General features: G+C 34.5%; 2 protein-coding genes across 2 annotated transcripts in view; one reads left to right on the plus strand and one right to left on the minus strand.

Moving 5' to 3' along the window:
• The window catches only part of CACNA2D3 (calcium voltage-gated channel auxiliary subunit alpha2delta 3), a 582,709-nt gene that overhangs the window by 54,143 nt on the left and 501,248 nt on the right, over positions 1–27,318 (minus strand). The window lies entirely within an intron of this gene.
• LRTM1 (leucine rich repeat transmembrane protein 1) lies at positions 17,383–24,427 on the plus strand. The gene is made up of 3 exons (XM_026726480.2): positions 17,383–17,913; positions 19,309–19,905; positions 22,951–24,427. Exons 1-3 carry the CDS (start codon positions 17,907–17,909, stop codon positions 23,382–23,384), a joined length of 1,038 nt encoding a protein of 345 aa, XP_026582265.1. The 5' UTR covers positions 17,383–17,906; the 3' UTR covers positions 23,385–24,427.

Raw genomic sequence — 27,318 nt, forward strand, 5'->3', positions numbered from 1 at the left:
TAAAGATTGGCTGGTGCTGTTTATAAATGGATTATGTAGGAAATCAAATATCAGATAGAGTCTTTTGATCTATTCCAGCTTGCTATTATTCAGGCAGAACACCTGTCATTTTCAGTGGAAATTTTCCTCACTTAAAATAGATTTATCTCTGTTTTCTCAGGTGTGCAATCCACTATGATATCTTAAACCTTTGGCACATTTGGACACAGATACAATCAACTTAACTCTAGTATTTGGGATGTAAAACTGAGACTGTAGATTCAAAACAATAGCATGATCAAATAAACCTATTACATGATGCTTTGATAGTAGAGAATAGGGAAAAAAACACATTTCTCCCACATGAATTTCATGGGGTCAATGAAGAAATTTGTTTTAAAGAAAGAGAATTGATTTTTAATTCAAGTAGTCATGCTGGGATGTAGTACTGATTTTCTTTCAAGTCTCAAAGGTAAACATTGTAAATGTCATATAAGAAATGTATATGAAGAAATGAACTACTTGAATTAGTGTATCTTTTTATTCTCTACAGTAAATGTTTAGATGATATCATATTGTAAGGATTAATCAAATATATTCTCGACAAACTTGAAAACTGGACCCTATCTAACAAAATGAAATTCGATGGAGAGAAATATACAGTTTTATTCTTAGGCAAGAAAAATCAAATGTACAGATACAGATTAGGTGAAACCTGGCTCAATAGCAGTAACTGTGAGAAGGATCTTGAAATCTTAGTGGACAATCCCTTAAATTATGAGCCAGTAGTGTGCAGCACATATAAAAAAGCCAACACAATCCTAGGTTGCATTAGCATAGGGATAGAATCAAGATTACATGAAGTATTAGTACCATTTTATAAAGCCTTAGTAAGATCACACTTAGAATACTGCATCCAGTTTTAGTCAATATATTATTTAAAAAAGATGTAATGCATTGGAGACAAATTCCTTGTGTGACCAATACTTGAATACAGCTCATCAGTCTGGAACCCACATTACGTATCTGATATTAACACAGTTAAGAAAGTCCAGAAATATTTCACAAGAAGAGTTCTCCGCTCTACTTGTTACAGAATACCTTATGCCACCAGACTTGAAATTCTAGACCTAAAAAACCGAGAACTATGCCGCCTTCAGTCCGATCTAAGTATAGTATATAAAATCATACATTGCAATGTCCTACCTGCCAATGAATACTTCAGCTTCAACCATAACAACACAAGAGCAAACAATAGATACAAACTCAAGGTTAATCGCAACAAACTTGAGTAAATACGACCTCAGCAACAGAGTGGTCAATGTCTAGAATACTCTACCTGACTGGTTTTTTCCCCAAACCCGCAAAAACTTTAACCTTAGACTATCTACTATTGACCTCACCCCTTTCCTAAGAGGTCTGTAGAGGGTGTGCATAAGCGCACCAACGTGCCTACCATCCCTGTCCTATTGTTTCTTTTATTTTTCTTATATGTATCCATGTATTCATAACTATGTTTTTACTTATACCTATTATCCTGTAAGCAATTGACAAATCAAATAAATAAATAAAAATAAATGAAGAATTCTATCTAAAATTAATTAGTGGAACAGGTTTCCTTCAGAAGTTGTAGGTGCCCCATCACTGGAGGCTTTTAAGAAAAGACTGGATGGTCACTTGTCTGGAATGTTATAGAGTCTCCTACTTGAGCAGGCAGTTGGAGTAGAAGACCACCTTGGACATCTTCTAGTCCAACTGTCTGCTCAAGCAGGAGACATCAACTCTGTTATGATGTTATATTTCAATCTTTTTGAAGTCAGCATCTGCAGTAAACACTTCACAACACTCTGAAATCTAAAAAATAATGAATTAATGCTTTATGTTTCTGCCTTTCCACCAGGAACTTCAAACTTACAGGGGATTCTCCATGTATTTTATTCCCCATAATAGCAATCCTGTGAGGTAGGTTAACCTGCAAGTGTCTGGCCCAAAGTCACATTATCAGTTTCCAGGGCTGAGGGTGAACTGATTCTTTCCATTCCTAACCAATATTACAATCACTTTGCCATACTGAGTTCTTAGAACAAAGGTTAAAATGACCTATCAAAATAGAGAGCTACATAGGATATTTTACAGTTAAGCTGCCTTTATGCTGTTTAGAAAGCAGAAATCTGGAACAGTAACCTGTCAAGTTACTGGATCAGTTGTGGGACAGGGTTTCAGATTCAAAGAATCAGGGTCATCCTTTAAATTCAAGCCTAAACACAAGAATCTGGTCAATTAAAGCTCAACAATAAATTGTTGACCCAGCAGGTAAGGGTCAACCAAATTCAAGAGGGATTGAACTTGGATTGCTTGTGGGAACACAATGACTCTAAGCTGAGGATGCAATTAATTCTGCCTCCTCCCAGCTCTGCTTGCTCTTCTCTTACACAGAGGTAACTATAATTCTAGTGATCCACTAACATGGGGCATCCACAACTTCAGCTTTACTCAAATGATAAAGAATCCATTTGCATAATTTTGCATCAAATGCCATTATAAAGTTAACATACACAACTGATAGAAAATAGGAATATTGTTCATGGTATCCAGCCACCATTGCATTAAGGCCCATTAAATGAAGTTTCCTCATGTAATTAAAGCCTATTACTATAAAGTACACATATAACATCTATCTGCAAATAAGTTCCAAGTTGGTCTGTAATTCAGAGGGTTAAAACAAACCTGAATAATCTCTCCAATGTATTTCCTCATAAGGCAATCAGAGAGTAGTTAAGATAAATGCACATTTATTACAATCACACACACAAACACAAATCAGTCACAGATATGGGCCCCACACTTCTGTGTACAAAAATGAGGAAACATTTGTCCTGAATTTTTAATAAGGATATTGACATGCTGACATTTATGGAGGAGATTACCTGTTAAGAGATATACAGGCTAAGTTCCTTAAAAGCAGCTTATCTATTTGTTATCATTATTCACTGTTAGGAATTTCTTTATTTAATATTTGTACAAAATATGTGGCATTTTGTAATCTCTGCAAAGGATAGTAGAATTCTATTTTGTACAATGATCTTTAGTGCTCAATATAAACATAAAGTACTTACTATATTGGCTGAGAGCTTGCTAGCTTGAAGTACTCTGCTCTTTCATTTTAAGCCATGTTAAAATACAAAGTCATTAATTAAATCCCAGAAAGATGCTGATGTAAATGGCAATGTTAAGATTTTCCTTTTTATAATTTGGATTTGTCTTATAGCCCTTCAACATTTTTTTAAGATTAGGGCAGTTGTTTGTAATTAATTGCAGGTGTGCCAGGTAAGGTTCCTTTGACATTAACTTCAGAAGTTAAATGATACTCACCAGATCCCAGAAAAGCTCCTGATTCTGAAATTGCTTTTTACAGTATTTCACTGAAGCATTAAGAACAGGGAAGCATAAGGCATCATCCTGAGAGCTGTTAAAGTGAGTGGCACCTGCTTAGCTTCAACCATTTGAAGTCATCAACAAAAATGCAGTATGTTGTGTGTTATTAAAGTGAATGTTTTCAGTTTCTTTTTCAAATGTTATTAATTTGGTATATTTGTACAAGGAAAAAAAATACCATGTCTTCATAAATGAAGATCCAACCTCTTTCTAGATTGAACAGGAAGATCTAAAAGAGAGCTTTAAATTCAGATAATGAAAAGCTGGGAATGCCAAGAAAACTGATGCCAAGAAAACATGTCCCTTGGTCCTCTATTGCAGGGGTTCAAAGAGAGCTTCTCTAAAACCCATCTTGGTTTTTTGTACTTTCACCATTCATTGGAATATATCATGTAATTATATAACCAATTTATGAATTCATACTTTCATAAGCATTCGACACTATTCGTACACTCTGCATACATTTTGGCCTGTTCATTTATAATTAAGCATACATCTTTATTTCCATTAATATATTTTATTTCATCTTTCAGTTTTTCTTTGATTTAGACTCACAACATAATTATTTTTCATTTCATTTATTAATTCATGCTTATTCCATTTTTGACATTGCAATCTTTATAGGATCATAGAATGTAAGGGTTGGAAGAGAATATAGAGATCATTAATCCAGCTCTCTACCTGGGTGCAGGAATCCACTATGATAGCTCTGCAAAATGGTCATTTAATCTTTGTTTAAACATTTTGAACTAATCTTTCATAAGCAGTTGAATATTTCACCTGATGTTCCACTGAAATTTACAGCCTTGTCAATTAATCCCACAATTAGTCTTCTGGAATACTGATGGTGAATCTGTTGGCCTCAGTGTTTCAAATATTGGGAAAGTGCTTAACTTCATTCTGCAAGTGTTCTCTCTCCCCCAACAGAAGAGAAACAATTCTTTATATATTCATTTATAATACAATGCACACAAGCAAAAAAGCCGATTTCATACAATTGCTGAAAGTATGCTCATTTAGGAGACTGTAGTCACAGGTATCCATTGCCCTTTCCCCTTGTAGTGATTGGAAGACAACCAAAGTATGTGGTTGCCATGTTTCTATCACATTTTGCAAGTTGCTTTCTCTTTCATGTCACCATCAATCACAATTCTGAAATGACAGATCAGTGAAAAATGATGAGAATCCATTTTAAGCTTCGAGTGGTGTGGCATTACATATTTAGAATCTTTTCTTAGAAACTTTCAGTGTTGGAGGCAAGTTGTTCCATTGATTAATTGTTCTAACTATCAGGAAATTTCTTCTTAGTTCTAGGTTGCTTCTCTCCTTGATTAGTTTCCATTCATTGCATTCCATCCATCTTGTATTTCTGTTCATTCAGTTTCTTTGGTAACTCAAACAGGGAGAATAGTTGTTGTCAGGTGGTGGTGAACACTGGCATGTCATCTAAAATATTGTGACATGTCATCTTTGACATGAGTGACATAAATTTGTCATCACTGTTCTAGAAGCACAAATCAACTACATCTTCTACAAAGCAGTTCTTCAACCATGAAAGCAACTAGTTTCCCCACAGTTGTCAAGTTCTTAATTATCCCATCTCCACAAAAAGCAATATTCTTCCCCAAAGTTTCAGTGAAACCTCCCAAGTTATACTGAAAGAGAACAGTTAAGAGTTCAGAAATCTTACCAAGAAACATTTTTCTTACATTATTGGATATCTTCACAGCCCAGAGATTGGCATTGCACTGTTTTCTAGACAGCTTTATTCTCTCTTTGTAGGACTGATCACCATCACTTGGTTTATCTTCAGTGTAGAGGTTCAAATCCTTCCCTTTGTATAGTTTTCGTTCCAGTCTCTGGGAGTTATAGCAGCATTTTTTTTAATGCAGCTTCATTAAAAAAAATCAATGGAAAAATTCCAGAATCTTAGTCTGAAGCTCCAAAGTAAAGGGATCTTATTTTATAAGTATGGTCCTTCTCCCCGACCTCCACAAATATTTCCAGTATTTGAACCAACTGTTTTTCCTCATTAATGCAATGAGGGGTAGATAGGATCTTTCACTTTGTTCACCAGGAGGGCAATCAGTCTGCACTTAAAGCATATGCAATTTATAACATCTTCTCGGAAGAAAACAAAAGTGGCACATATTCTTTACAAGAGCAGTTCTTCTCATCCCTATCTTCCATAAAGAAAACCATGCTACTAAACATCTCTCCTCTGTAAAACTTCTATTTGATCTCCCTGTTCACTTGCTTGCTGAGCTTGTTCTGTGGACCATGATTCCTAAAGCTTTTCTGAAACTGCTTGTACTAATTCAGTAAGAAGCAATCTGTAATGCCTTTTAAGATTCAAAAAGACCAGAAACCAATTACAAATAAAATGAGATTAGGAGGGAAACTAGTAATTCCTATCTTTTCCTACCTTTAATTGAGTCAAAGATTTGACCTTGCTTGTTAATCCTCGCATACATAACTTTCCAATGCTCCTTGCTTGCTTATCATAAAAGTACAAAACTGATATATACAAAATTTTATTTTCTGACTGCAGAGTTGCTGTATTTTAAGATACAGCAGAGCAGAAAAACTACATAATAATGTAGTAAAATCTTATTCTTGAGTTCTAATTGTTGGCTTTTGAAATGGAGCTATCTCAGTGTGCTTATTGGCTGTGGCAATAAAATGATCAAATCAACATTTCAACAGTGTTTCTCTATTCCTACCTTCTTAAACTATAGGGACAATGGCCTGACTGTTTAATAAACTGAATACATTTGATGGTAGATTGTTTTGTTTAAGGGATATTAACTGGGGCCGCTATTTCCTAACAGCCTTACCAGGAAAAAAACCATTTACAGCAATGCTTTTATTCCAACAGACCTTCACAAAATAATCCCCACTTTCATCCCTTTTAATCACCAAAGAACAGGAACCATCAGCACTGCCATTTCTTATCTAACAAAGCCTGCACTTACTACTCTTACAACAATACTGTAATCTCCTTTACTAATTGACATAACCCATCTTTCTTTAGTATAATTTTTGCAGGCATGCTGCATCTGGAGTTTTTAAAATGCCTACCCATAGGAAAAGCCAATATGGAACCAGGGTGGTCCACAGACAGAGGCATAGGCAATCTGCTGAAATATAGATGTGTGGCATAGAAGATGTATTCACTTCAAAAATCAGGAATCTGACATACATAGTCACTTGTAACCCAATTAGCCCTCCCCACCCCCAAACACACACACATACTTCTATGTCTCACTACTCTTATACATTAGATTTTGCACCAGAAAATGAAAGGAGTTGATTGACTGAAGCATCCAGAATAGAACAACCTAAGAACTCCCCTTCTACATACTTTTGAAGGCTAGAAGGAGTAAATTATTAGAGGTTCCCACTACTATTACCTCTGCAAATTCTAACATATCATGTAAGTATAGAGCAGAACCTTTCAAGATAGACCATTGGAGCTGAGTAACTAATAAATTCAAATACATACATACATACATACAAGTTAAGTAATTAAGTTATACTATAAATATTTAAATAATTGAATATTTTGCTTTAAAGGCTTCACTAACGTCTATAAAATGTTCTTTAAGAACAGCTATTCTGGGATTCACTTCCACAGAAATTATGGATACAGTTCAGGGAGATCTGATTAAACTCATTAGAAAATACCTGTCCAATGTAAGGGATTAATTTACACACACACACACACACACACACACACACACACACACACACACACAACAAAGAGGGAATACCTAAATTTTAATCTAGCTTTCTTTCAGAAATTTTAAAAAAACAATGCTAAATGGTTATTATTGTCAACAATTATGAGATAAAAGTTACTTTTATAAATATATTTTATAAATGAATTACATGGAATACTTGGAAATGCATGTTATTTTCACAAGCTGCAACACTTATTTTAATGGATATATCAAATGCTCTGTAAAGTTTGTGAAGGAACTTTTTTACTAAGATCTTTGGCAACTTTTAGGGCTGGCTTATATAAACCCCTAAACCATAATTTGGTTCACTTGATTTTGGCTTAATGTGATGCATGAATCTCTCTTCTGTGTCTATGTAGCCAAATGTAGATTGTTTCAGTACTGTAGATATTTAAAGTAGATAAATTTCAATACTATTTCTTATTTTAATATTATTAAAATGACCATATATCTCTGTTCTTCCAATAGATCCCAGAATGTTAACCAGTTAATGTATCATAATCAATGAACAATACAAAAAAACTGAAGCATGCATAATAAGGCAGTAGCCCAACATATACAGCAACCCAAGGCACTTCTTAAATGCAAACAACTTTAGGGTTTAATGTTCTATTACAGAGGAGTCCTGACCATGATGTTTGTAATAGAATCAAATATAATTCATTATCCTTGAAATCATGAACAAGATTAGATAGCAGAAAAATCTTGCTATTCTTAGGCATCCATAAATTATGTGACTATTTTAATCTATAGCAGGATTTTTTTTTCAAACAAATAAAACTTCCCTTTTTCACTAAAAATTGATTTATTACCATTAATGTTCAAGCAAAATAAAGAATCCATTTAAGAAGAATTAAAAAATGTAAGAGATTTTTCTGAGGAGGTTAAGAGTGTAGCCTTTTAACTGGACCAGGAAAAATCTCCATTGATTTGATATGGGGAAATGCTAATGTTACAGGATTCAGTTAAAAGTAAAATTTGAGCAGAACCCTAGGCATCACCCTCACCTCAAGGGCAAGTAACATCAGCACTTGTCTTTCAAAATTAACAAAATGAGCAAGCAAAAAACACACCCAAACAAAATCAGATTCTTTGCAACTCACACTGTAGCCTGGATATTCTCTTCTACCTGGCACAAACTCTAAGGTATATTTATTATGTGTTGGTCTTTGACTTAACTCTCAGACCTCTTTTAAGACTTCAGCCTTCTCAAAGTATGTAATCTAAAACAATCAACAGGTGGTATTAATTCACAGAACAGCTCTTGAAAAGTTAAAGCAATAGTCAAAATAAAATACAATTTCAATGACCTAAAAGCTGCAAATGCCATAGAAGGCTTTTCATCAAAAGTCAAACAATGAGAAACATTTTTTTAAAAAAATATTAATCCAAACATACTAGGATGGGACTAGCCACATCTGACATTTTTACTGGTGTAACACTATAGACATGCTTAGGCTTAAAGAACAGCCTATTTAATAGCACGCTGCCATTTTCATAAATAGCATGTAGGTTTGTCATGGATTTTATAAAAAAAACAACAACCGCATGGCCAATGTTGGAAATATCCAGCAGTAAAATCAGTATAATTTCTCTTCAACTGAGTGTTCCAAAGATTTAATACTTCTGACAACAGCACAACTGTGGTACATGTGGTGAATAACAAGGGTTCACTTACACATACCTTGCTTCCCTCTCCTTCTTCATATGTGGGTAGGAAAGAAGGTTTTTTTTTAAAAAAAAATGGTTCATATACTCTAAAGAAATCTGCTTGCTTTATATGATATTATAGTAGTAAAAATACTACACCAGTTGATAAAAAGGAGAGTTTCCCCTTTGGCAAGAATTTAAAAAGAAAAGTATGATAGATGATAAATTAGATAGATAGATAGATAGATAGATAGATAGATAGATAGATAGATAGATAGATAGATAGAAATGATATAGATATAAACACATATAGAGTTATCTCCAGAAACAACCAATCATCAGCAAGCAGAGATATCCAACATATCATTAACGTTGAACAGTATCACACAGAAATGTTCAACAGATTCATACATTAATGTCCTAGGAAATGCCACATAAAGTAGTAATACAGATGTTTCATTTTCTATCTGGTTATCAAATTTATATATACTATTGATTAAACCATTACAGATTGCTAAAGCCAATTACTATGTAGTGGACTCAGTTATATATGTTAAATAAGTATAGATGAGATTATTTTCCAGAGGATTCTGGATAGCAAGTCTGATTATATTTTGCCAATGATTGTACTAACCAGATCAATGGGAACCATAGCTTCACCATATTCAATGAACCATAGAACAGAGATTAATAAAAAAGAGACAGAACACAGAAAATAACTTTGGAGGTCCAGTCAAGCAAATAGGTTGTCCAGTCCCATCTTGAAAACCTACAGTGATGGAGCACCCATAACTTCTCGTGGTAAGCCATTCCACTTATTAATTGTTCTCATTGACCACATGTTAATAGCTCTACTATAGAAACTGTCCACTTGCAAAAAAGGAATACATTTGCCAAACAGCCATTTAGAACACACTTGCTAGAGAAAAAGGAACAAATATTGCAATGGTAGCCTTCAAGGAGATACAGTAGTAAAAAGATAACACACTGTTTTGGAAAATTAAAGAATGAATTAAGAAGAAGAAAATTTCAAGAAAACCTGAAAAGTCATCTTAGTAGTATTCATTTACACACTGAAGAACATTTCTTGAAAACTTATTATACTATCCCTCTCTTTTATATTAAAGTAATCTAAATACCCTACATACTTTCTTTTACTTCTTGTCAAAGTTTTTTTTCTCAAGGTAATCTCAACCCTACATTTCACTTTCCTGCTTTGTATCAATGCTCTATTCTGTCTATTTCTTATTAAAATTAACATGATTGTTGAGGGTCTCTAATAAAATGATAGTTTTTAATGTGAAACACTTCAAAACAAGTTGTTATTTTCACAGTGTAATAAAAATAATATACAGGGTAAATAATTTCATAATCATATCCTAATATTTATCAAAATAGATAAATACATGTAGGAAGCACTATAAGTTAGAGAATATCCTGGTAGCCTCTAAGCTGAAAAACAAACAAACAAACAAACTTGAATAATGTAAAGTCAAAGCTGGAGTCTCCTTTGATGTAAATTGGGTGATCTATCATGTCTAAAAATGAAATTAAGTTAAATGTATAGCTTTTAAGAAGAGACCAGAAATGATCTAAATAAACAACATGTAAATCCTATATTTAATCTCAGACATGTTTTTCTAATTCTCCTTTTTCTTGATGCCTTTTGTTGCTATTACTTTTATGTCAAGTTTCATCTGTTTCCATTTACGGTAACAACTATATGAACTTACTAATTAACTTTAATCATGCTTATCTCCCCAGCATTTTTCCATATCTACAAAGATGTACATTGCACACAGCACTCTATGCAATCTGGGAATTGATTGACTGAAGCCTATGTGGCTGCCATCATGAAACAGGCAGACACATGAAATTTGATTTAAAGACTCTTGGCTACTTCTTTATTTAACTTGCAATTAAATGTAAGCTTAACCAGCCTTCTTAGATCCCTAGAATAGCACTAGACTCATAAGGCCCCCTTTCCGCAAACCAAAATACTATTTCACAGGATAGATGGAGTGCACAAAGCAATTCCTAGACCTGAACCAGGTTGCCAAAACATTTTATTCTCCACCTTAAAAGACTTCTGTCTCTTCTTGTCCTACAGTGAAGCCTACATTTCATAACGATCATGCCAATAAATTACTTTTTGCAAGACTGATGCTTACATTAAAAAGTAAATAAAATCAAGCTGATTCTCTGATGGAATTCAAAATGTAAGCAAAAGATAAGGTGCATTAAACCATGGTACATCCACCATAGAATCATTTGAAAGATCAAATAACCCCGGACCTAATTTTCCTCCTAGTAGCTAACTTTTGAAGAGACGAAGATATTCTTTTATGTATCAGCAGCCATTGAGGAAATCTGAGACAATGTCAGAGACAAGAATCAAAGTTTTGAACCAGGTTCAATATAATATAATATGACACCCTGTGAACCCTCTGGCAGCAATGTGTTTTTTTTCCCTTTACAAATCACTATCTTCAACTTCAGCCAGCAGGCAAAAGAAACTGACATGTTACACACCCATATACAGCTAAGCATTTACTGAAAATTACCTATACTTGAATAGGAAGACAAAAATTCAGGTCAAAATCTATGAGAAAAAGATGCTTTACAGGTCTATAAATCTAACTATTGTTTCTAGAAAAGCCACTTAGATGCTTTTAATGGACTGGGCTTAACCCTTTTTCTGCCTGCTGTTACTCAATTTCAACTCATTCACAAAAATTCCTTTCTGTTATTAGTTTCCAAACCTCAAGCTGTGTATGGAAACCAGCAAATAAAAATGTAATTTGGAGAAGCAATTTGAAATGAAGAAGTGAAAGATATATTAAAAGCTATCTGCCAACAGTACCACATTACTTTCTTAGTCCAACCAGCTTTTCTTGGAAAGAAAATGCGAATTAGCCAATTTTGATTTCTCTTGCAAATATTATTGTTAAATATCTTGGATTGTCTTTATATCTGAATTTAGTCAGTGTTTTGTCACAAAACATCAATTCCCTTACTTCACTCAGCAGTATTCTTTTTTTAAAAAATATTTTTTTTTGCAAACTAGCTATACTTCCACATGGAATCTGCAAGATACCAAGAGAAATTAAGAAGACGGATCACCAAAGTTTTAAATCGGTTTGAAAAGCTCAATTACAGTTATATAATATGGATATACAGAAAGCTTCTCAATTTTAACTCTATCTTTCTAACATCCGAAAAAAGCTGAGTATTAGTCTTATCTTTAAGCAATTTAGGGTTGACAGCTAGATCATAAAAATTAAAAAGTGCTGACATTTATCTTGAGATATTTCATAATATTTTATTGTATAATCATGCATTATTTTATTATGTTTTGTTTGTGTCTTTGAATCAATGCTGACTGCAGGTTTTTGGAAATGGCTTGCCCTTACCTCCTTCCTAGGGCTGAGAGAGAGTGATTGGCCCAAGTCATCCAGGTGGCTTTGTGCCTAAGGGGGGGAAGGGGGAACTAAAATTCACAGAATACCAGTCTGCAGCCTAAACACTGCACCAAACTAGCTGTCTTTTATTAGGAGTAAGGTATGAATATACAGATGGCTCTCAAAGTAACCTTTATTGCATAATCAACCATAGCAGGTCCTTCACATGTGTCAGGCTACTTTGGCACTTTCAAAGGGATTTATCTATTTGTTCCCGTTGATGCCTGTCTTCTTACCCTTTGTTTATTTTTAATAGACAGGGAGGAAGGGAGGGAGGAGAAAAAGGGAAAGTACAAAGTAGAGGAGAATCTTCTTGCCAAATCCCTCAATAGGAATGTGAAAATAGCCACACATGCCAGAACACTAACTTGACGATTCAAATCATATGTTGCCAAAAGATAGACCGAGCATGAATGTTTGACTAAGAAAGAAATGAAAAGCTCTGAAGGATAAAAATTTCTTCTACCACATCATGAAGCATATTAAACAAGGCCCATGTTGTTGTTGGAAATGAACCTCACACAGTGCTTAACTTTTCAGTGACCTTTCCCTGTGAACATCTTCTCAATTTGTTAATGCTAAAAATAACACAATTGTAGCTGTTGAGGATTACCTAACTATAAGAGGCAGTCGGGAGGCACGCTTTACAGATTCTATCCTCTGACACACATAAGAACTGCACCATCTTGAAAACAGCACCTGGCTAGCAAGCCTCCTTTTAAAGACAATGGTTATAAAAATAATGTGTCAACTAATCCAATATGTGAGCCAAAGGAAATATTTACTGAAGTCCATAGAGAATTATGAGCTGAGAAAAACCATAAATGCCACAGCAGGAAGCAATAATTTCTATATTACCATTCCACAAGGTCAGGAATCACTGGGTACAGCTTGATGTCAGTCATCGTGAAACAAAGGCACTGCCTAAGTCATGAATGTGAAGAATTTTACTTGTAAGAATTCATACAATGTAGCAAAGTCTCAGATCTCCTTCATGGCTTTTCAAAAATATAGAAGTATTTCAGCCCGCACTTTTAGACTTAGGCCTACACTTCAAGTCTCATTAACCGCAATACTGCCAAAAGTTTGATAGAGCAGTGATTTGCAAAGGCATGTTCTGTAGCCAGTTGGGTGCATGTCAATAAGTATTCATCTCTTCTTCATGTGTCAAAGGATGTGGAAAATTCAAATTCTTTCTTCTTATTGAGTGGCTTTCCTTGTATCTTCTTTCATCATCTTCTAAGCTCTGTATAAAATGACAGCTGTGTCCTGAACAGAAGTGAGCAATTATTCCAAAACTTGATTAAGTCTTCCTACTTCTCATTTTGGATCTGAAATCCCTCTCTTTATATTAATATTCTCTGTATTTTGATTGTTCTATTATCTGTTTTTGATAAATTATTAATAACTGCTTTATTCCCTTCAATATTTGTGGATTTATTTCTACTATTTGTCATAAAACATCACCTTAAATGGTAAAGAGACCTCATTATTGTTATCACTGCCAAAGCATTCACAGAAAATTCTGCTGAAACTCTCATGCTTGAGTTCTATGAGCTGATAACCACTTATTATGTGTACTTATTTGAGAAAGCTCCAACCAACAGGACTAGAAATCAGAGAACGCCAATGTCAGCAATTCTGTTCATGACCTTGAAGTGTATATCCATTTGGGGTTTTCAAGCAGTCCTAAAGAACCACATAACCAATCTAAATTCACAGGATGCCTTTATACAAGAGTTTTAGCCAGTCTTCTGTCTTTGCAATATATCAGTCATCAAGATCATTATGAGCTGAAACTAAGCAATGTTGAAATAGCAGCACAAACAGGGGAAAGGAAAAGGGTAGCCACTCAGTGCAATGTCACATCTTTGTTCAAATTAGTTTTCATCAACCAAAATTAGCTACAACACAACAAAAAATTTATCTCCTTGGGATGCAGGTCCCAGTAACTTTTGGAAAAGAACTGCAGTAGAAAACCATGAGAAAAATCTTTTTTTGAAGAAATCGAATCCACCATTTGTAAACAAACATTAGCAAACTAGCCAAATATAATGCATGGTATTATGGCTAGCTGTTGTGTTTTCCTATGGCTGGGCCACTAGAAAACATGTATGAACATATATAATGAACATGTGTGTTCCAGGTTCTGCTATGGCAACTATGGCCAATAATCATTCTCACCTATTAAAGTTCATGTTTTTAAACACTGTAAGTAGAAATAAATATCAGTATAAATTTAAAAAGAGCTGTGTATAAGAGGCTAATTTGCATCGAATAAAACAAATTGTATTTATAAAAAAGTGACTGTATTACTAAAGACTGTGTAGAAAAACATATAGTGGGTAGTTGAATAGGAAAAAATATCATTTTTAAAAATCTGAGAATATGTATTGAAAAACTAGTCCTTTTCTGTATTTTGCTCAAAATTGGAATGAGATGGAATAATCTGTAAAAACTTATTACACATAAATGGACTAGTTTTTTTTAATTAAAAATAAACTTTATTAAAGATTAAAAAGATCACTATGTACATTACATAGAATACAAAATTTCATTGCAAACGAAATCAATATACAGATACATAACAAATAAACATAAAAAACATATATGTTTCTAATCAACTAAGACAGTGTGATCTTTTATTGAAAACAATTTTACTACTATTCATTTCCTATTTTTGATAAATGTTCTTAATTTAACCACTGCATTCTTCAAATCTTTATCTTTTAATGCCCTGGTTTTTTTTCTCCTTAATCCACTTGTACCATTTTTCCCAAGCTGCAGTATATCTTGAGTCTTCCTTATCCCTAAGTTTTTGTGTAAGTAGGTCCATTTCAGAGCAGTCAAGAACTTTCTGAATAATCAAATTATTTGTTGGCATTTGGTCACCCTTCCAACATTGTGCCAATGCAATTCTTGCCGCCGTGATTATATGGAGAATTAAATATTTAGTTTCTTTTGCATAATCCCCTTTTAACATTCTCAGCAAAAATATTTTGGCCTTAAATTCTATTTGGATACCTGTGATTTCTTTAATCCACAATCTAATTTTTTTCCAGTATTTTTTACTTTTTGGGCAGAGCTACCAAGTGTGGAAAAAGGTACCCCTCATTTGCTTACATTTCCAGCACATCAGCCTTAAGTTTGGGACATGTTCGCTAACCTTGAGGATGCCAGATACCACCAGTAATTTTGTAATTTTGATTCCAAACTTTTTCCCAGTCTTCCAAATTAATGTTGTGCCCTACATTCCTTGCCCATGCAATCATTAGGCCTTTAACTATTTCTTCCACCATTTTGAATTCTAACAAGTAATTATATATTTTAGAAATTAATTTTTCATCCGTTCCCCCAATATTTTATTTAATTGGTTCAGTTTTACCTCAATTCCAAATTCTTCCATGTCTTTTTTATATCTTGTCTTGAGTTGTAAATATGGCCACCACTCTATTTTCATCCTTGCTTTCTAAATTCTTGGTTCATATTTAATCCTCCTTGGGAGTTTAATACATCATAATATCTAATTTTTCTTCCGGTTTCTAAGGCATTGGGGTGGATCAATGCCTCCATGACGGATACCCACCCTGGAATCTTCATATAATATTTGTGTTTAATCTCTTTCCACACTTTCAATAGTGAGCTTCTGATTATATGACTATTAAAGTGTGTATAACTTTTATTTCCAGGATTCCACATGAAGGCATGCCATCCCGCCTCCAAATTGTGCCCTTCTAGAGTTAAAATTATTTTGTTTCTCAGATTGCCCCATTCTTTAATCCATGTTAAAACTGCCGCTTTATAGTATAATTCCCAGGCAGGCAGTCCAAATCAACCTCTGCATCTATTATCTTGTAATGAGCTTAATTTTATTCTCAGTTTTTTCCCTGACCAAATAAATTTCGTGATAATTTTGTTTAATTCATTAAAAATTTTTATCTAATTTAATTGGAATAATTTGAAAGAGAAATAGTATTCTTGGCAAAGTGGACTAGTTTTTTTTATAGATTACACATCTCTAATTCAATTTATAGTTCTCCTTAGGTCCCGAAGCATTTTTCTTATTCTCAGACAATAAATTGTTGATACATAGATCTTCTGCCAAAGCTGGCAAAAGGAACCAACAATCACCTCTAAGATTACACAAGGAACATAAATTCTTCAGATTACTTTGTTTGGAAAAGTAATAAAAGAGGTGTCGTTATAAAATATAGCCAACCATCCCTTTCTATAACATTGGAAAATGAGAATAACTCCTAGTCCTGAAAATCAGATATGTGCTATTGAAGTCTTCAATGGAGAAAATAATAATACAAAACATATAGCTCCCAGTCACAAAAATGTTATCACCCCTTGATCTTTAGTATGACCTTCCACTAGAAGTATTCAATGAAATTAGGTGAAGAAGAGATATTTATCAGGAAGCCATCAGATCTGTTCCCAGGTATCTGCTATTGTGATACATGAGCCTGCTTAATGGATTTCTCTCATCAGTTTAGTGGAATACTGTAGTGCTTGGTGGGAGACACACACTAAGAGCTGCTGAGTCCTATGAACCCTTGGCATTCTTTGATCCAGCATGAAATTGCACCAAGAAACCCTAATCCCAATCTCTCATCCATAGGAGAAGACTATGTTGAATATGTTTCTATTTGGCTCATGTGTCAGGATTTTCTATTTTTATACATTACCAGATTTAAAAGAATTTAATTAGGAGGTCATAGAATGAAAGAGATTGTTTCTCTCTCAATCCAAATTGGTGGCTCATGGTTTTTGTGTGAAAGTGATTATAAAAATAGTTTTATTTTCAGGGGCACCAATAAATTGGTCCACATCTGCAGTATAAGAAAACCCATATATCAGTTGAAGTTCCTTCCTGTTTGGCAAAAAGAAGCCTCATATTTTGAATGCTTGAAGTTATATTTTTAAAAAACAAATAAGAAAAAGAAAGAAAGCTATGCACGCACATGCACATATACACAATGTTTTTTTTCTATGCAATGAAATCCTGTCAGCACAGCTAATCCCTAGAGAAATCAAAACTATAAGCTCCAGAACAGCAACAAGTGCATGGTCAAAACCATGTAATCAAGATGAAGGCTTCTTCATACTGAGATTACACACCCCATTGCCTCCAATCACAACCAAAGATGACAGGAACACAAATTTAGAATCATCTTATTTTACAAGGACTGACAATGTGGGCATGACTACTCAACAAAAATCATAAACTGCTCCGGATTTTAAAAATCCACTTTGTCTCTGTATCTTGGATTTGAGATAGATTAAATAATTGAAAAGGCTAGGCTATTAGGTCATGATTTCTCTACTGCAGCTGTCCAGCACAAATTGACAGACACTCTGTAAATCCTCTTGATTGAATAAGAGGCAGAGAAAATCTATGTGCAGAGCAAAACATACTTGAAATGGAGAAAGGAGCATAATCGACTGGAAAATAGAGACAACCTTTTATATGGATTTACTTAACTGGTCCTGTGGTAGTAAGAATAGTAATTTATAAATTAAGGCATCAATGGATACACAAAACCAGTATAAACGGCAACAGCAACTCAGACAGAATTACTGCTTCTCATAAAAATTGCACTGAACCTTCCGCAAACTTGACAAGTGAAGAACCATGAATGGTAAGACATGTCTTTATTTGGTACTATTGTGGAAAGATTCTGTCCAGCAAAGAAACATTGTATTAACTTCTTAGCAATCCATGATATATCTTGAAGCAGCTTGTTCCATTTGTACCTTAGCAAATAGTTGTACCCTTGGCTTACTGATGCAGAATGAATCCTTTTTCTCACACAGCTTCAGAGTTCAGGAATGCTAAAAAAAAATCTTTGGGTGAACCATTCAAACCTTTCTGAATTTGGTTGAGCCAATCAAACTTTTTGAATTGTATTTAATAAAGGAGCACAAGTTCATTTCAGAAAGTGAAAAGCTTTGTTTGAAGGTTGACATATTTAGCTGTGCATATATAGTTTTCCAAGTAGCTAGGTCCTGATAGTATTAATGTAGACTCAGTGGCTTGCCCATCTTAGATATATTAAAGATTTGATTTCAAATTCAGTCTTTTGCATGTTTACTAAGTGAAATGTTCTCCCAAATTCAGCAGAATTTACCTTATCGATAATTGAAGTCCTTAATTATTATAAGTATAAAAAGAGACAGGAAATTGATAAGAACATGGAAATTCTGAAAACAGGAAAATACCAAAGCTATTTTGTGTTCCCTAGATGGGGATGAACTGAGCCAGTCTGGTGTAGTGATTAATGGCACCAGGAGACTTTGTGTTCTAGACCCACCTTAGACCCAAAGCCAGAGGGTGACCTTAAGCCAATGACACATACTCATCCCTAGGAAGAAGGCAAGGATTCACCACTTTTGAAAAACTTCCAAGAAAACTGCAGAGACTAGTCCAGGCATCACCAGAAATCAGTTTGAAGGCACACACACACACACACACACACACACAGGAGATGACAAAATAATCCCACATATCATAAGACTAAAGGGAATAAGGTGTTGTATACACAATGAAAGCACTCTTATGATTAAGCTAAATTCGTTTGAATGCTTTTCATGATCCTATTGAGCACTTAAAGGTGACTTTCAAGGTCTACACAATGCTAAGCAAAGTAGAATTTAAAATTCCTCATCATTTTGAAGTTTTATAACAAGAAAAAGTATAGTTGTGTATTCCCCACTGAATATTTTCTAGTTTTCTATACGTTATCAATAAGATTGCTTATAATCTTCTGAGTTCCTTCACATGTATTTTTATCCAGACGTAAACATCTTAAAAGTTAATTACACTTCTGATAAAGAACAAAAAGTAATTATGTTTAAATTCTTAATCTTATCTAAAAGAAATTTCATATTCTAGGAATAGGGCATTGGGAACTAACAATATTGTGATTATTCAGCTTTCTACTTTGATATACAACCCCGGATTCCTAGAAAAACTCCAATTAAGTGTTGTGACAATAAGCTAAATGTGTCATTAACAGTTATTTTCTTATTTTTAGGTTCATTGCTTTTTGTTTCAAGCATTATCATACTGGTAGATCTGGTGACCAGCTGTCCCCTCAAATGTCTATGTCATCCAAATTCAAGGACAGTGGATTGCAGAAATCAAGGCCTTGCCAAAGTTCCTTCCCATTTACCTGCTGAAACTCAAATATTACTTTTGTCAAACAATGGCATTCAGAAACTCAGTCAAAAGACTTTTAGAGGCACCCAAACTCTCAAAATTCTGGACTTATCAAACAATTCTATTTCAGGTTTACTACCTGAAACATTCAGAGAACTAGAGCATTTGCAGATTCTAAATCTAACAAACAATTTCATTGAATATGTAGATAATAAGATGTTTAGCTCTCTACCCCACCTAAGAGCACTGGATTTATCATCAAACAATATATCGAGGCTTCCTAGAACTTTAGGAAACAAGACAGAGAACATTACTTTATTGTCTCTGAAATATAATCATCTTCAGGAAGTTGACAGACTTCTGTTAGAATCACTTCCAAATCTGAAAATGATTCTTTTCAAGGGTAATTTCTGGCAATGTAATTGCCAAGTCTTTGGGTTGAAATTATGGCTGGAAACCTTTCTGTATAACGGTGAGTCTTTCTTTTCATAACACATATATTGAATGTCCAGCAACATTAGCTTCACTTAATGGTATTTCAAGGAAAGTTCTAAACATGCAAATTTGTTTTTTTCTAATAGTTGTGGGCACTTTTGACTTCCTGATTTACATAGCATCTGTACATTCTGCTCTGTGAAAACCTTATAGAATCTGCAGATTACAGTTGTAAAGTTAGCCTTCTCATCTTTTTCTATCACTTTCTCCTTTTGGTATCATTATTATGATTATATTATATTACTTTGTTATTTGTATGTACACTGAGAACTTATGCATCAGAGACAAATTCCTTGTGTGTTCAATCACATTTTGGCCATGGGGGAAGGGGATATATAGCCAGCCAAGCAATCTTAAGAATAAAAAGGACCTGTCTCTGAATTTGTGATTGTTACAAATGTTGGGAGAGTTAAAATCTACATTTTAAATCTTATAGGAGTTTTTTTAAAACAAAAAAGGTCCTCTTAAAACGTCTAAAGCCTCCTTTCCAAAATACTAAGAGGGCTTTTGCACAAATATATGGTCATTTGTGCCCATTTTGAGATCACAAGGCACTGCTCATAGTAATCTATGCCTTATTCACCTCCTGATTGGACTATTACAATGTGTTGTACAAGGGACTGCCTTTGAAAAAGTATTTGGAAGCTTCATCTGGTCCACAATGCAGTGGCATGAGCTGTATGGCCACATGACGTCATGCTCATGAAACATTACACTGTCTCCCAGTGGGCTTCCCAGTTGTGGGAAGATGCTGGTTGTTACATTTAAAGCCCTTCACAGCATAGGCTACTTGTAGGACCACCTCTCTCTGATCATTCCTCCCTGACCCAGAAGATCTGGCAAAGTAGACATAATCCTGCTGCCTTTGTGAGAGGAGCTCTGATGGATTCTAAGCAGTGGGCCTTCTCTGTCTTGGAGCAGCTTCCAACAGAAACGTGAACAAAGCTTTTTAGGCTTTGAGAAGGCTGTGAACACCTGTGTCATTCCCAGACATGGGGGGCAGGTTGTTAATTTCTGGAGCTCTCATGTGGGTGTATGGAATATAGATAGTTCTTGACTTAAAACTACAATCTGAACTGGACTATCAGTCAATAAGACAAGTGGTAATTAAGCCAGACACTATGTGACTACTCTACTCAATGAGCTCAATCACTGAGTGAGAGAGAGTGATGGCCCCAAATCACTCAGCCAGCTTTCATGCCTAAGGTGGGACTAGAACTTGAGGTCTCCTGGTTTCCAGGCCAACACTTTAACCACTATATCAATGTATTTGAAATGGTGTTAACCCTCTATGCTTCCTAGCTTTACACTGTACAGGCTCTCTCCAAATTGCTTTGAAACAAAATTTTGGTTTCTTTTCAAGTATTCACTGACTATGTTGATACAAAATTAGAGAAAGCAAAGTGCATTAAATTTTGTTAACATGATTAAAAGTGTTTATTTCCCTGAGATAAATTTAGGAAACATAACAATTAAGATGCACGTAATCATCCATTCATTAGGAATTTTCTGCATTCAAAATTTGGAATTTCCAGGCATTCCCCTTTTGGAAACTGATTCCAATACTTTCTAGTAGGAATCCAGGATGGTAACAATATTTTAACCATCCAAATATATCAATGGTATCCAATGTAAAAACTTGGCGGGGGGGGGGGACTTGGATGGACTGTAAAATTTATAATTTTACTTCCCAACTCTAGTTCTTCCCAGTTTAAGCTAAAGTAAAATTAGTTTCTATGACAGGGAGAATTTTACTTTAGCTTAAAGTGGGAAGAAGTAATCACTAAAATAATCACTATGACTTTGCTACCACCCCGGCAGAGACACAGGTAATTCAAATGCTCATTTATTAATTTCACAGTCGTATGCAAATGTTTGTGCGCCCTTCATCAAATTGTGTTCCAATCCTTCAGTGATTAGAAGCTAGTAGAATTTTGATGTGGCATCCAGTTTAACATGAAACCATTCTGCAAATGTGAATGCATATTAAGTATTTTGGACATAGATCTCAAAGTATCAGTTTCGGAGGATAGAAAACATGAAAACCAAGTGAATATATTGAGTTAGAGTTTAGCACTTAGGAAAGAATTAACCATCTGTAACTTGATAGTTGTGGCCAGAACTTCTCAAGGAGACAGGAGACCTACAAATGTACAGTAAATTGAAAATGAAAGAGGCACAGGTAATAAGATTTCAAGGAAAAGCTCCTTGAGAATTATGGTCTGCTTGACAGACACCATTTCTACTTAGTAGACAGTCTGTGTTAGCTGTCTGTAGAGTTGACATAGTGAAGGGATCAAAAAAGAGAAGATGACAGTTGTGATGCGTGCTATTAAACCTCCATTGTTTGTTTACTTGTGTTATGCATGTTTCCATGTGTTTGCATGTTTGCATACATAGGGCAGAATTTTGGTTACATTTTGTGTTTACCATCTTGACTTTTTGATGTCCCCTGTGGAAGCCCAGGGATGCAGGCCAGCTATATCAAAGGGATTCTGTGATTTTGCTCATGGAATTATGTAAATCATATGAAATCTTACAAGATTTTGAATATTGTTTATAAAAAAAATTAGGTGGACTGCTGTTACCATTTATGGCATTGATGTTCTCAAGGGTGCCACATTGCTGACCATGGGTTAGTGTAAATGTGTGATAGAATGAATCCAATTATAATATGTGATGAATTGGACTTTGATTGCTTTAGTTTAAGTATTTTTTTAATTACAAATTATAATGGTATCACTGATCATAATTATAATCTATTACAATTTTAAACAATTTAATGCTTCACTGTATAATTTTTCTATGGTTGGCTCTTTTTCAAAGTAGTTGATAAAATAAGCATACATTGAATAGTTGTTTTTAATAATTGTTTTTAAAAATGTTTCTCCTTTTCATAACACATACTTATAGTATCTAATGCAGGGAGAAAAAGCAGTTTCTATCTTAGCTTAGCCAATCAGTAGTTTCAAAATTTTCTGAAATATCAAGAGTTAAGATACATCTTTTTTTAACCCATCAGGAGGAATTAGCGATGAAATCATCTGTTCCATCCCTGAAAATCGGAAGGGAAAAGACCTGCTGAAAATTCCCTATGAGTTGTATGGGACCTGCTTTCCTACAGCTTCTCAGGGTCACCAAGTCTATTGGCATCACAATTCTAAGCATAAAGGTTCTGCAAAGCACACCCATCCCAGTGAAAATGGAGGAAACAACACCCAGATAAACTGTGAACGTAAATCAAAGCCACAGCTGGTTAACTTGCGTCATTCAGTTGTCACTGTGGCTATAACTGGTGTTGTCTGTGGGATCATATGCCTCATGATGTTGGCTGCTGCAGTATATGGCTGTGCCTATGCAGTAATTACAGCAAAATATCACCAGGAAAATTCATATCCTGGCAAGGAGAAGGGGAGCCATGAGGAAAAAGAGCCATTTGAGAATTCATTGGCTTGAGTTTCTGATGGCTCTGAACTGCCTGAAGGAAATTCTTTGGTTATTTGTGGTTCCTCTTTTCTCTAGAAACAAGAAGAGTATTGAAATAGGTCTAAATGTGTCCTGAGGATTGATTTCCTTGGTACAGGAACATTTTTCAATGTAGAAATAGTGTAATATGTGATGTTTTATATTTACCTGGTTCATCTGTATAATTTAATCCTGTTTACATATGGTAGGGTTGTAAAAGTTTATTAACAATTGGAGCAACATATATGCTTAGCAAAATAAATAAGCAAATTTACCCTGGCTTGATTTTTTTCCACCATATTCCAGAGTGTTTTCATATAAATCTATTTTCATAAAATATCTTTTGAAATCTGTAAAAATGGAGTTAACAGGTAAATAGCAATAGAGGCAGAAATATTAGATGTTCTCTCCCGCCCCATAAATGGTCTTTAAAACCTTTGTTCTTGACCTCTAAAAAAATCTTATTGAAAGGAAAGATGAAATCCATTCTGTTCCATTCAACTGCTTTTCAAAAGCCTTTCATAAATAAGTTTGAGGTTCTGCTTGAGGTCTTCTACCAAACTTCTAATTTAATCCCCAAATCATAGCCTAGAAGAGAGACGTGCTAATAACCATAAATGAATCCCGAAAGGAAAATTCAATGTAGATTATTGTAAATACACTGCACCACACATACAACTCTGATGGGATACCAAGAATAAAAATATCATAAGGAATTTGCCTAAAGAGTATGTGATGGATTAAATAGGCTTATTTATTTGCATTTTCATTTATTCCCTCCAAGAAACTTTTAATTCTTCAATCCCAAATTTAGTTTAATCACTATATCTTGGTAGCCTTTACAATTCTAGTTTAGGCATAGTTGAAAAAAATATTATATGGGGGTTTGAATTAATAACTTATTTCACTGCTGTTGCTCTATGATAATTACATTTTATTACAGTACAGATTTTGTTCATATGACTATTAACTGCATATTACCAAATGAAACATTCAGCCTGTACACTATAATAAATAAATTATTTTGCAAACTATTTACTAACATTTCAATCTCCTAACTTGACTTAATATTAACAAATATGACACTACTATGCTACATCATGAAATACTTAATGCTTCAATAGAGACAATGACTTTGAAACTAGTTGTGAATTCTATGAGCATCACAAATTATTTCCTACTGCTAAACATTCAGGCCAATTTGCCAGCACAACTGTTCTTACTTCCAAATGCAAATTTGGGGGAATGGGAACTACCTAGATAAACCTTAGGGCAGAAGAAAGCAGCTGTGCTATTCTCACTACAATCCTTTCCCAGGACCAATTAGACGATGGTCCCCTCCCAGTTTCTAACAGGATAAATCATTATGAGAGATAGTTTGCATGCCTCTGTATCAGAGGTGGTATTCAGCAGGTTCTGATCAGTTCTGGAGAAACAGTAGCGGAAAAATCTCTGGATACCTGCATAAGGATAGAGGCATTCCTGTCAAACAGGCAACAAATGGTCAAAATTGGGAGCGTCCTATCAAATTCTGTACCTGTCAACAGTGGTGTCCCCAAAGGCAGTGCTCTAGGACCAACTCTCTTCATACTCTACATAAATGACTTCTGTGATCATATTAAGAGCAACTGTGTTCTCTTCGCCAATGATGTAAAGCTATTCAACACCACCGACAATACTGCTACCCTTCAAAAAGACCTCAACTATGTATCAGAATGGTCAAACAAATGGCAACTTCAAATCTCAACAAATAAATGCTCTGTCTTACATATTGGCAAAAAAAGTCAGAAAATAAAATACAAGCTGAATAATCAAGACCTTGTTGATGTTCCAAACTCTGATCTAAGTGCTAGAGCCCACTGTAACTACATAGCCAAAAAGGCATTAAGAGTTGTTAACCTAATCCTGTGTAGCTTTTTCTTTGGTAATATCACAGTACTAACTAGAGCATACAAAACATTTGCTAGACTAATACTTGAATACAGCTCATCAGTTTGGAACCCACATTACGTATCTGATAATAATACAGTTTGGAAAGTCCAGAAATATTTCACAAGAAGAGTTCTCCACTCCTCTACTCGTTGCAGAATATCTTATGCCACCAAACTTGAAATTCTATACCTAGAAAACCTAGAACTATGCTGCCTTTGGTACATAGAATTATATATTGCAATGTCCTACCTGTCAATGAATACTTCAGCTTCAACCATAACAATACAAGAGCACACAATAGATACAAACTCAAGGTAAACTTGATTGCAGGAAATGCAACTTCAGCAACAGAGTGGTCAATGTCTAGAATACTCTACCTGACTCTGTCGTTTCTTCCCCAAACCCCAAAACTTTAACCTTAGACTGTCTACTATTGACCTCACCCCTTTCCTAAGAGGTCTGTAGGGGGCATGTATAAGCACACCAATGTGCCTACTGTCCCTGTCCTATTGTTTCTTTTTATTTTTCTTATATGTATCCATTTCATGTATTTATAACTATGTTTATACTTATACCGGTTATCTTATAATTGCTTGACAAAATAAAATAAATAAATAAAACAAATAAATAAATTTTGAGTAGTTCAGAGAACCGGCATGTACCACCTATGACTGGAGATTTTACAGTATCGTTCCCCTGCCATGCCCACCAAGCCACGCCCACAGAACCAGTAGTAAAAAAATTTGAATCCCACCACTGCTCTGTATACAAAAGACAATGTTGGGGACACCATGAGCATTCATGATTAGTTGTACTGGAAAATGCATTTGTGCATTTGTTGATTCATTTAATCATTAATAAGCCACGGAAATAAATATCTCCTCATGAGCTTCATCAGAAAGAAGAAATATGACTTCCCCCTTCCCCTCAAAATTTCAGTCTCTTGGGATGAAAAATCAAGACTGTGATAGAAAATTCAGGATCAGTATTTACTTCTATTATAAAGAGAAGGGAGATGGGGAGATAATTGTTAGGTAACTGCACAATTCTATTTTTTTTAAAAAGGCATTTTACAAAATCTTTTATCAATGATTCATTAATAAATGTAGCACCCACTGGGTTTTTTGATGCACTGTACTTTAGCAGACTATACTGAGTTCAAAGAACAAGACAGAGAGTTGTAAGTCACTAAGACAGTAATGAAAACACCTGTTGTTCTCATAAGCCAGTTTATCTAATTATATGCTATTTTCCATTGTGAAAGGAAAGTGTTTGATGACACTCATACCAGATGATCAGCATGGTTTCACAGGGAAATAGATACCTGGAACATCTATTAATATACTCAATTGGCTCTCCTGTTCTTTAAAATATCTCACTGTCACAAAATATACTGTTACTTTTGTTCTTTCTGAAAGGTATACTAAGCATATCACTGTTAGTTAAAATCTACATACATACTCTTAAAAGTCTGTGCAACTATGCTACTTTGTAAAATACATAGTAATTATTGCTCAGTAAAGGAGAAAAATTTTGCATACAACTTTTCAGGCTGAGGTTCAGTTTTTCATGAACACCCAGAGCCAGTTGTTTGTCTTGTACAAACTATGGCTATTTGTTTTGAATGTCAAAAAATAACCTGTGTTATGAAAGTTAGACACTTAGAACACTAAGCCTGATTTCCCTCTTTAACAAGGTTAACCATGTTGCACCAACAAAACAGAAGAACTCTAAAAAATAAAATAGGTCAAACAAAACTATTTTGAGAACTCAAATAAACTTGGAAAATTCTTGGTATATCAAATCAAAAAGGGAGGGGAGAAAGTTATATGAGAGTGTGTGTGTATATAGTATGTGCAGCTGCCCAGAGTGTTTTATTATGAGATAAACTGCAAATAAATTCAATAAAACAAGCAAACAAATGAAATGTATATTTATACATTTAGATAGATAGATAGATAGATAGATAGATGATAGATAGATAGATAACAGA

The sequence above is a fragment of the Pseudonaja textilis genome, chromosome 2, assembly GCF_049901715.1.
Source record: "Pseudonaja textilis isolate UNSWEBS1 chromosome 2, rPseTex1.2, whole genome shotgun sequence".
Taxonomy (NCBI): Eukaryota; Metazoa; Chordata; class Lepidosauria; order Squamata; family Elapidae; genus Pseudonaja; species Pseudonaja textilis.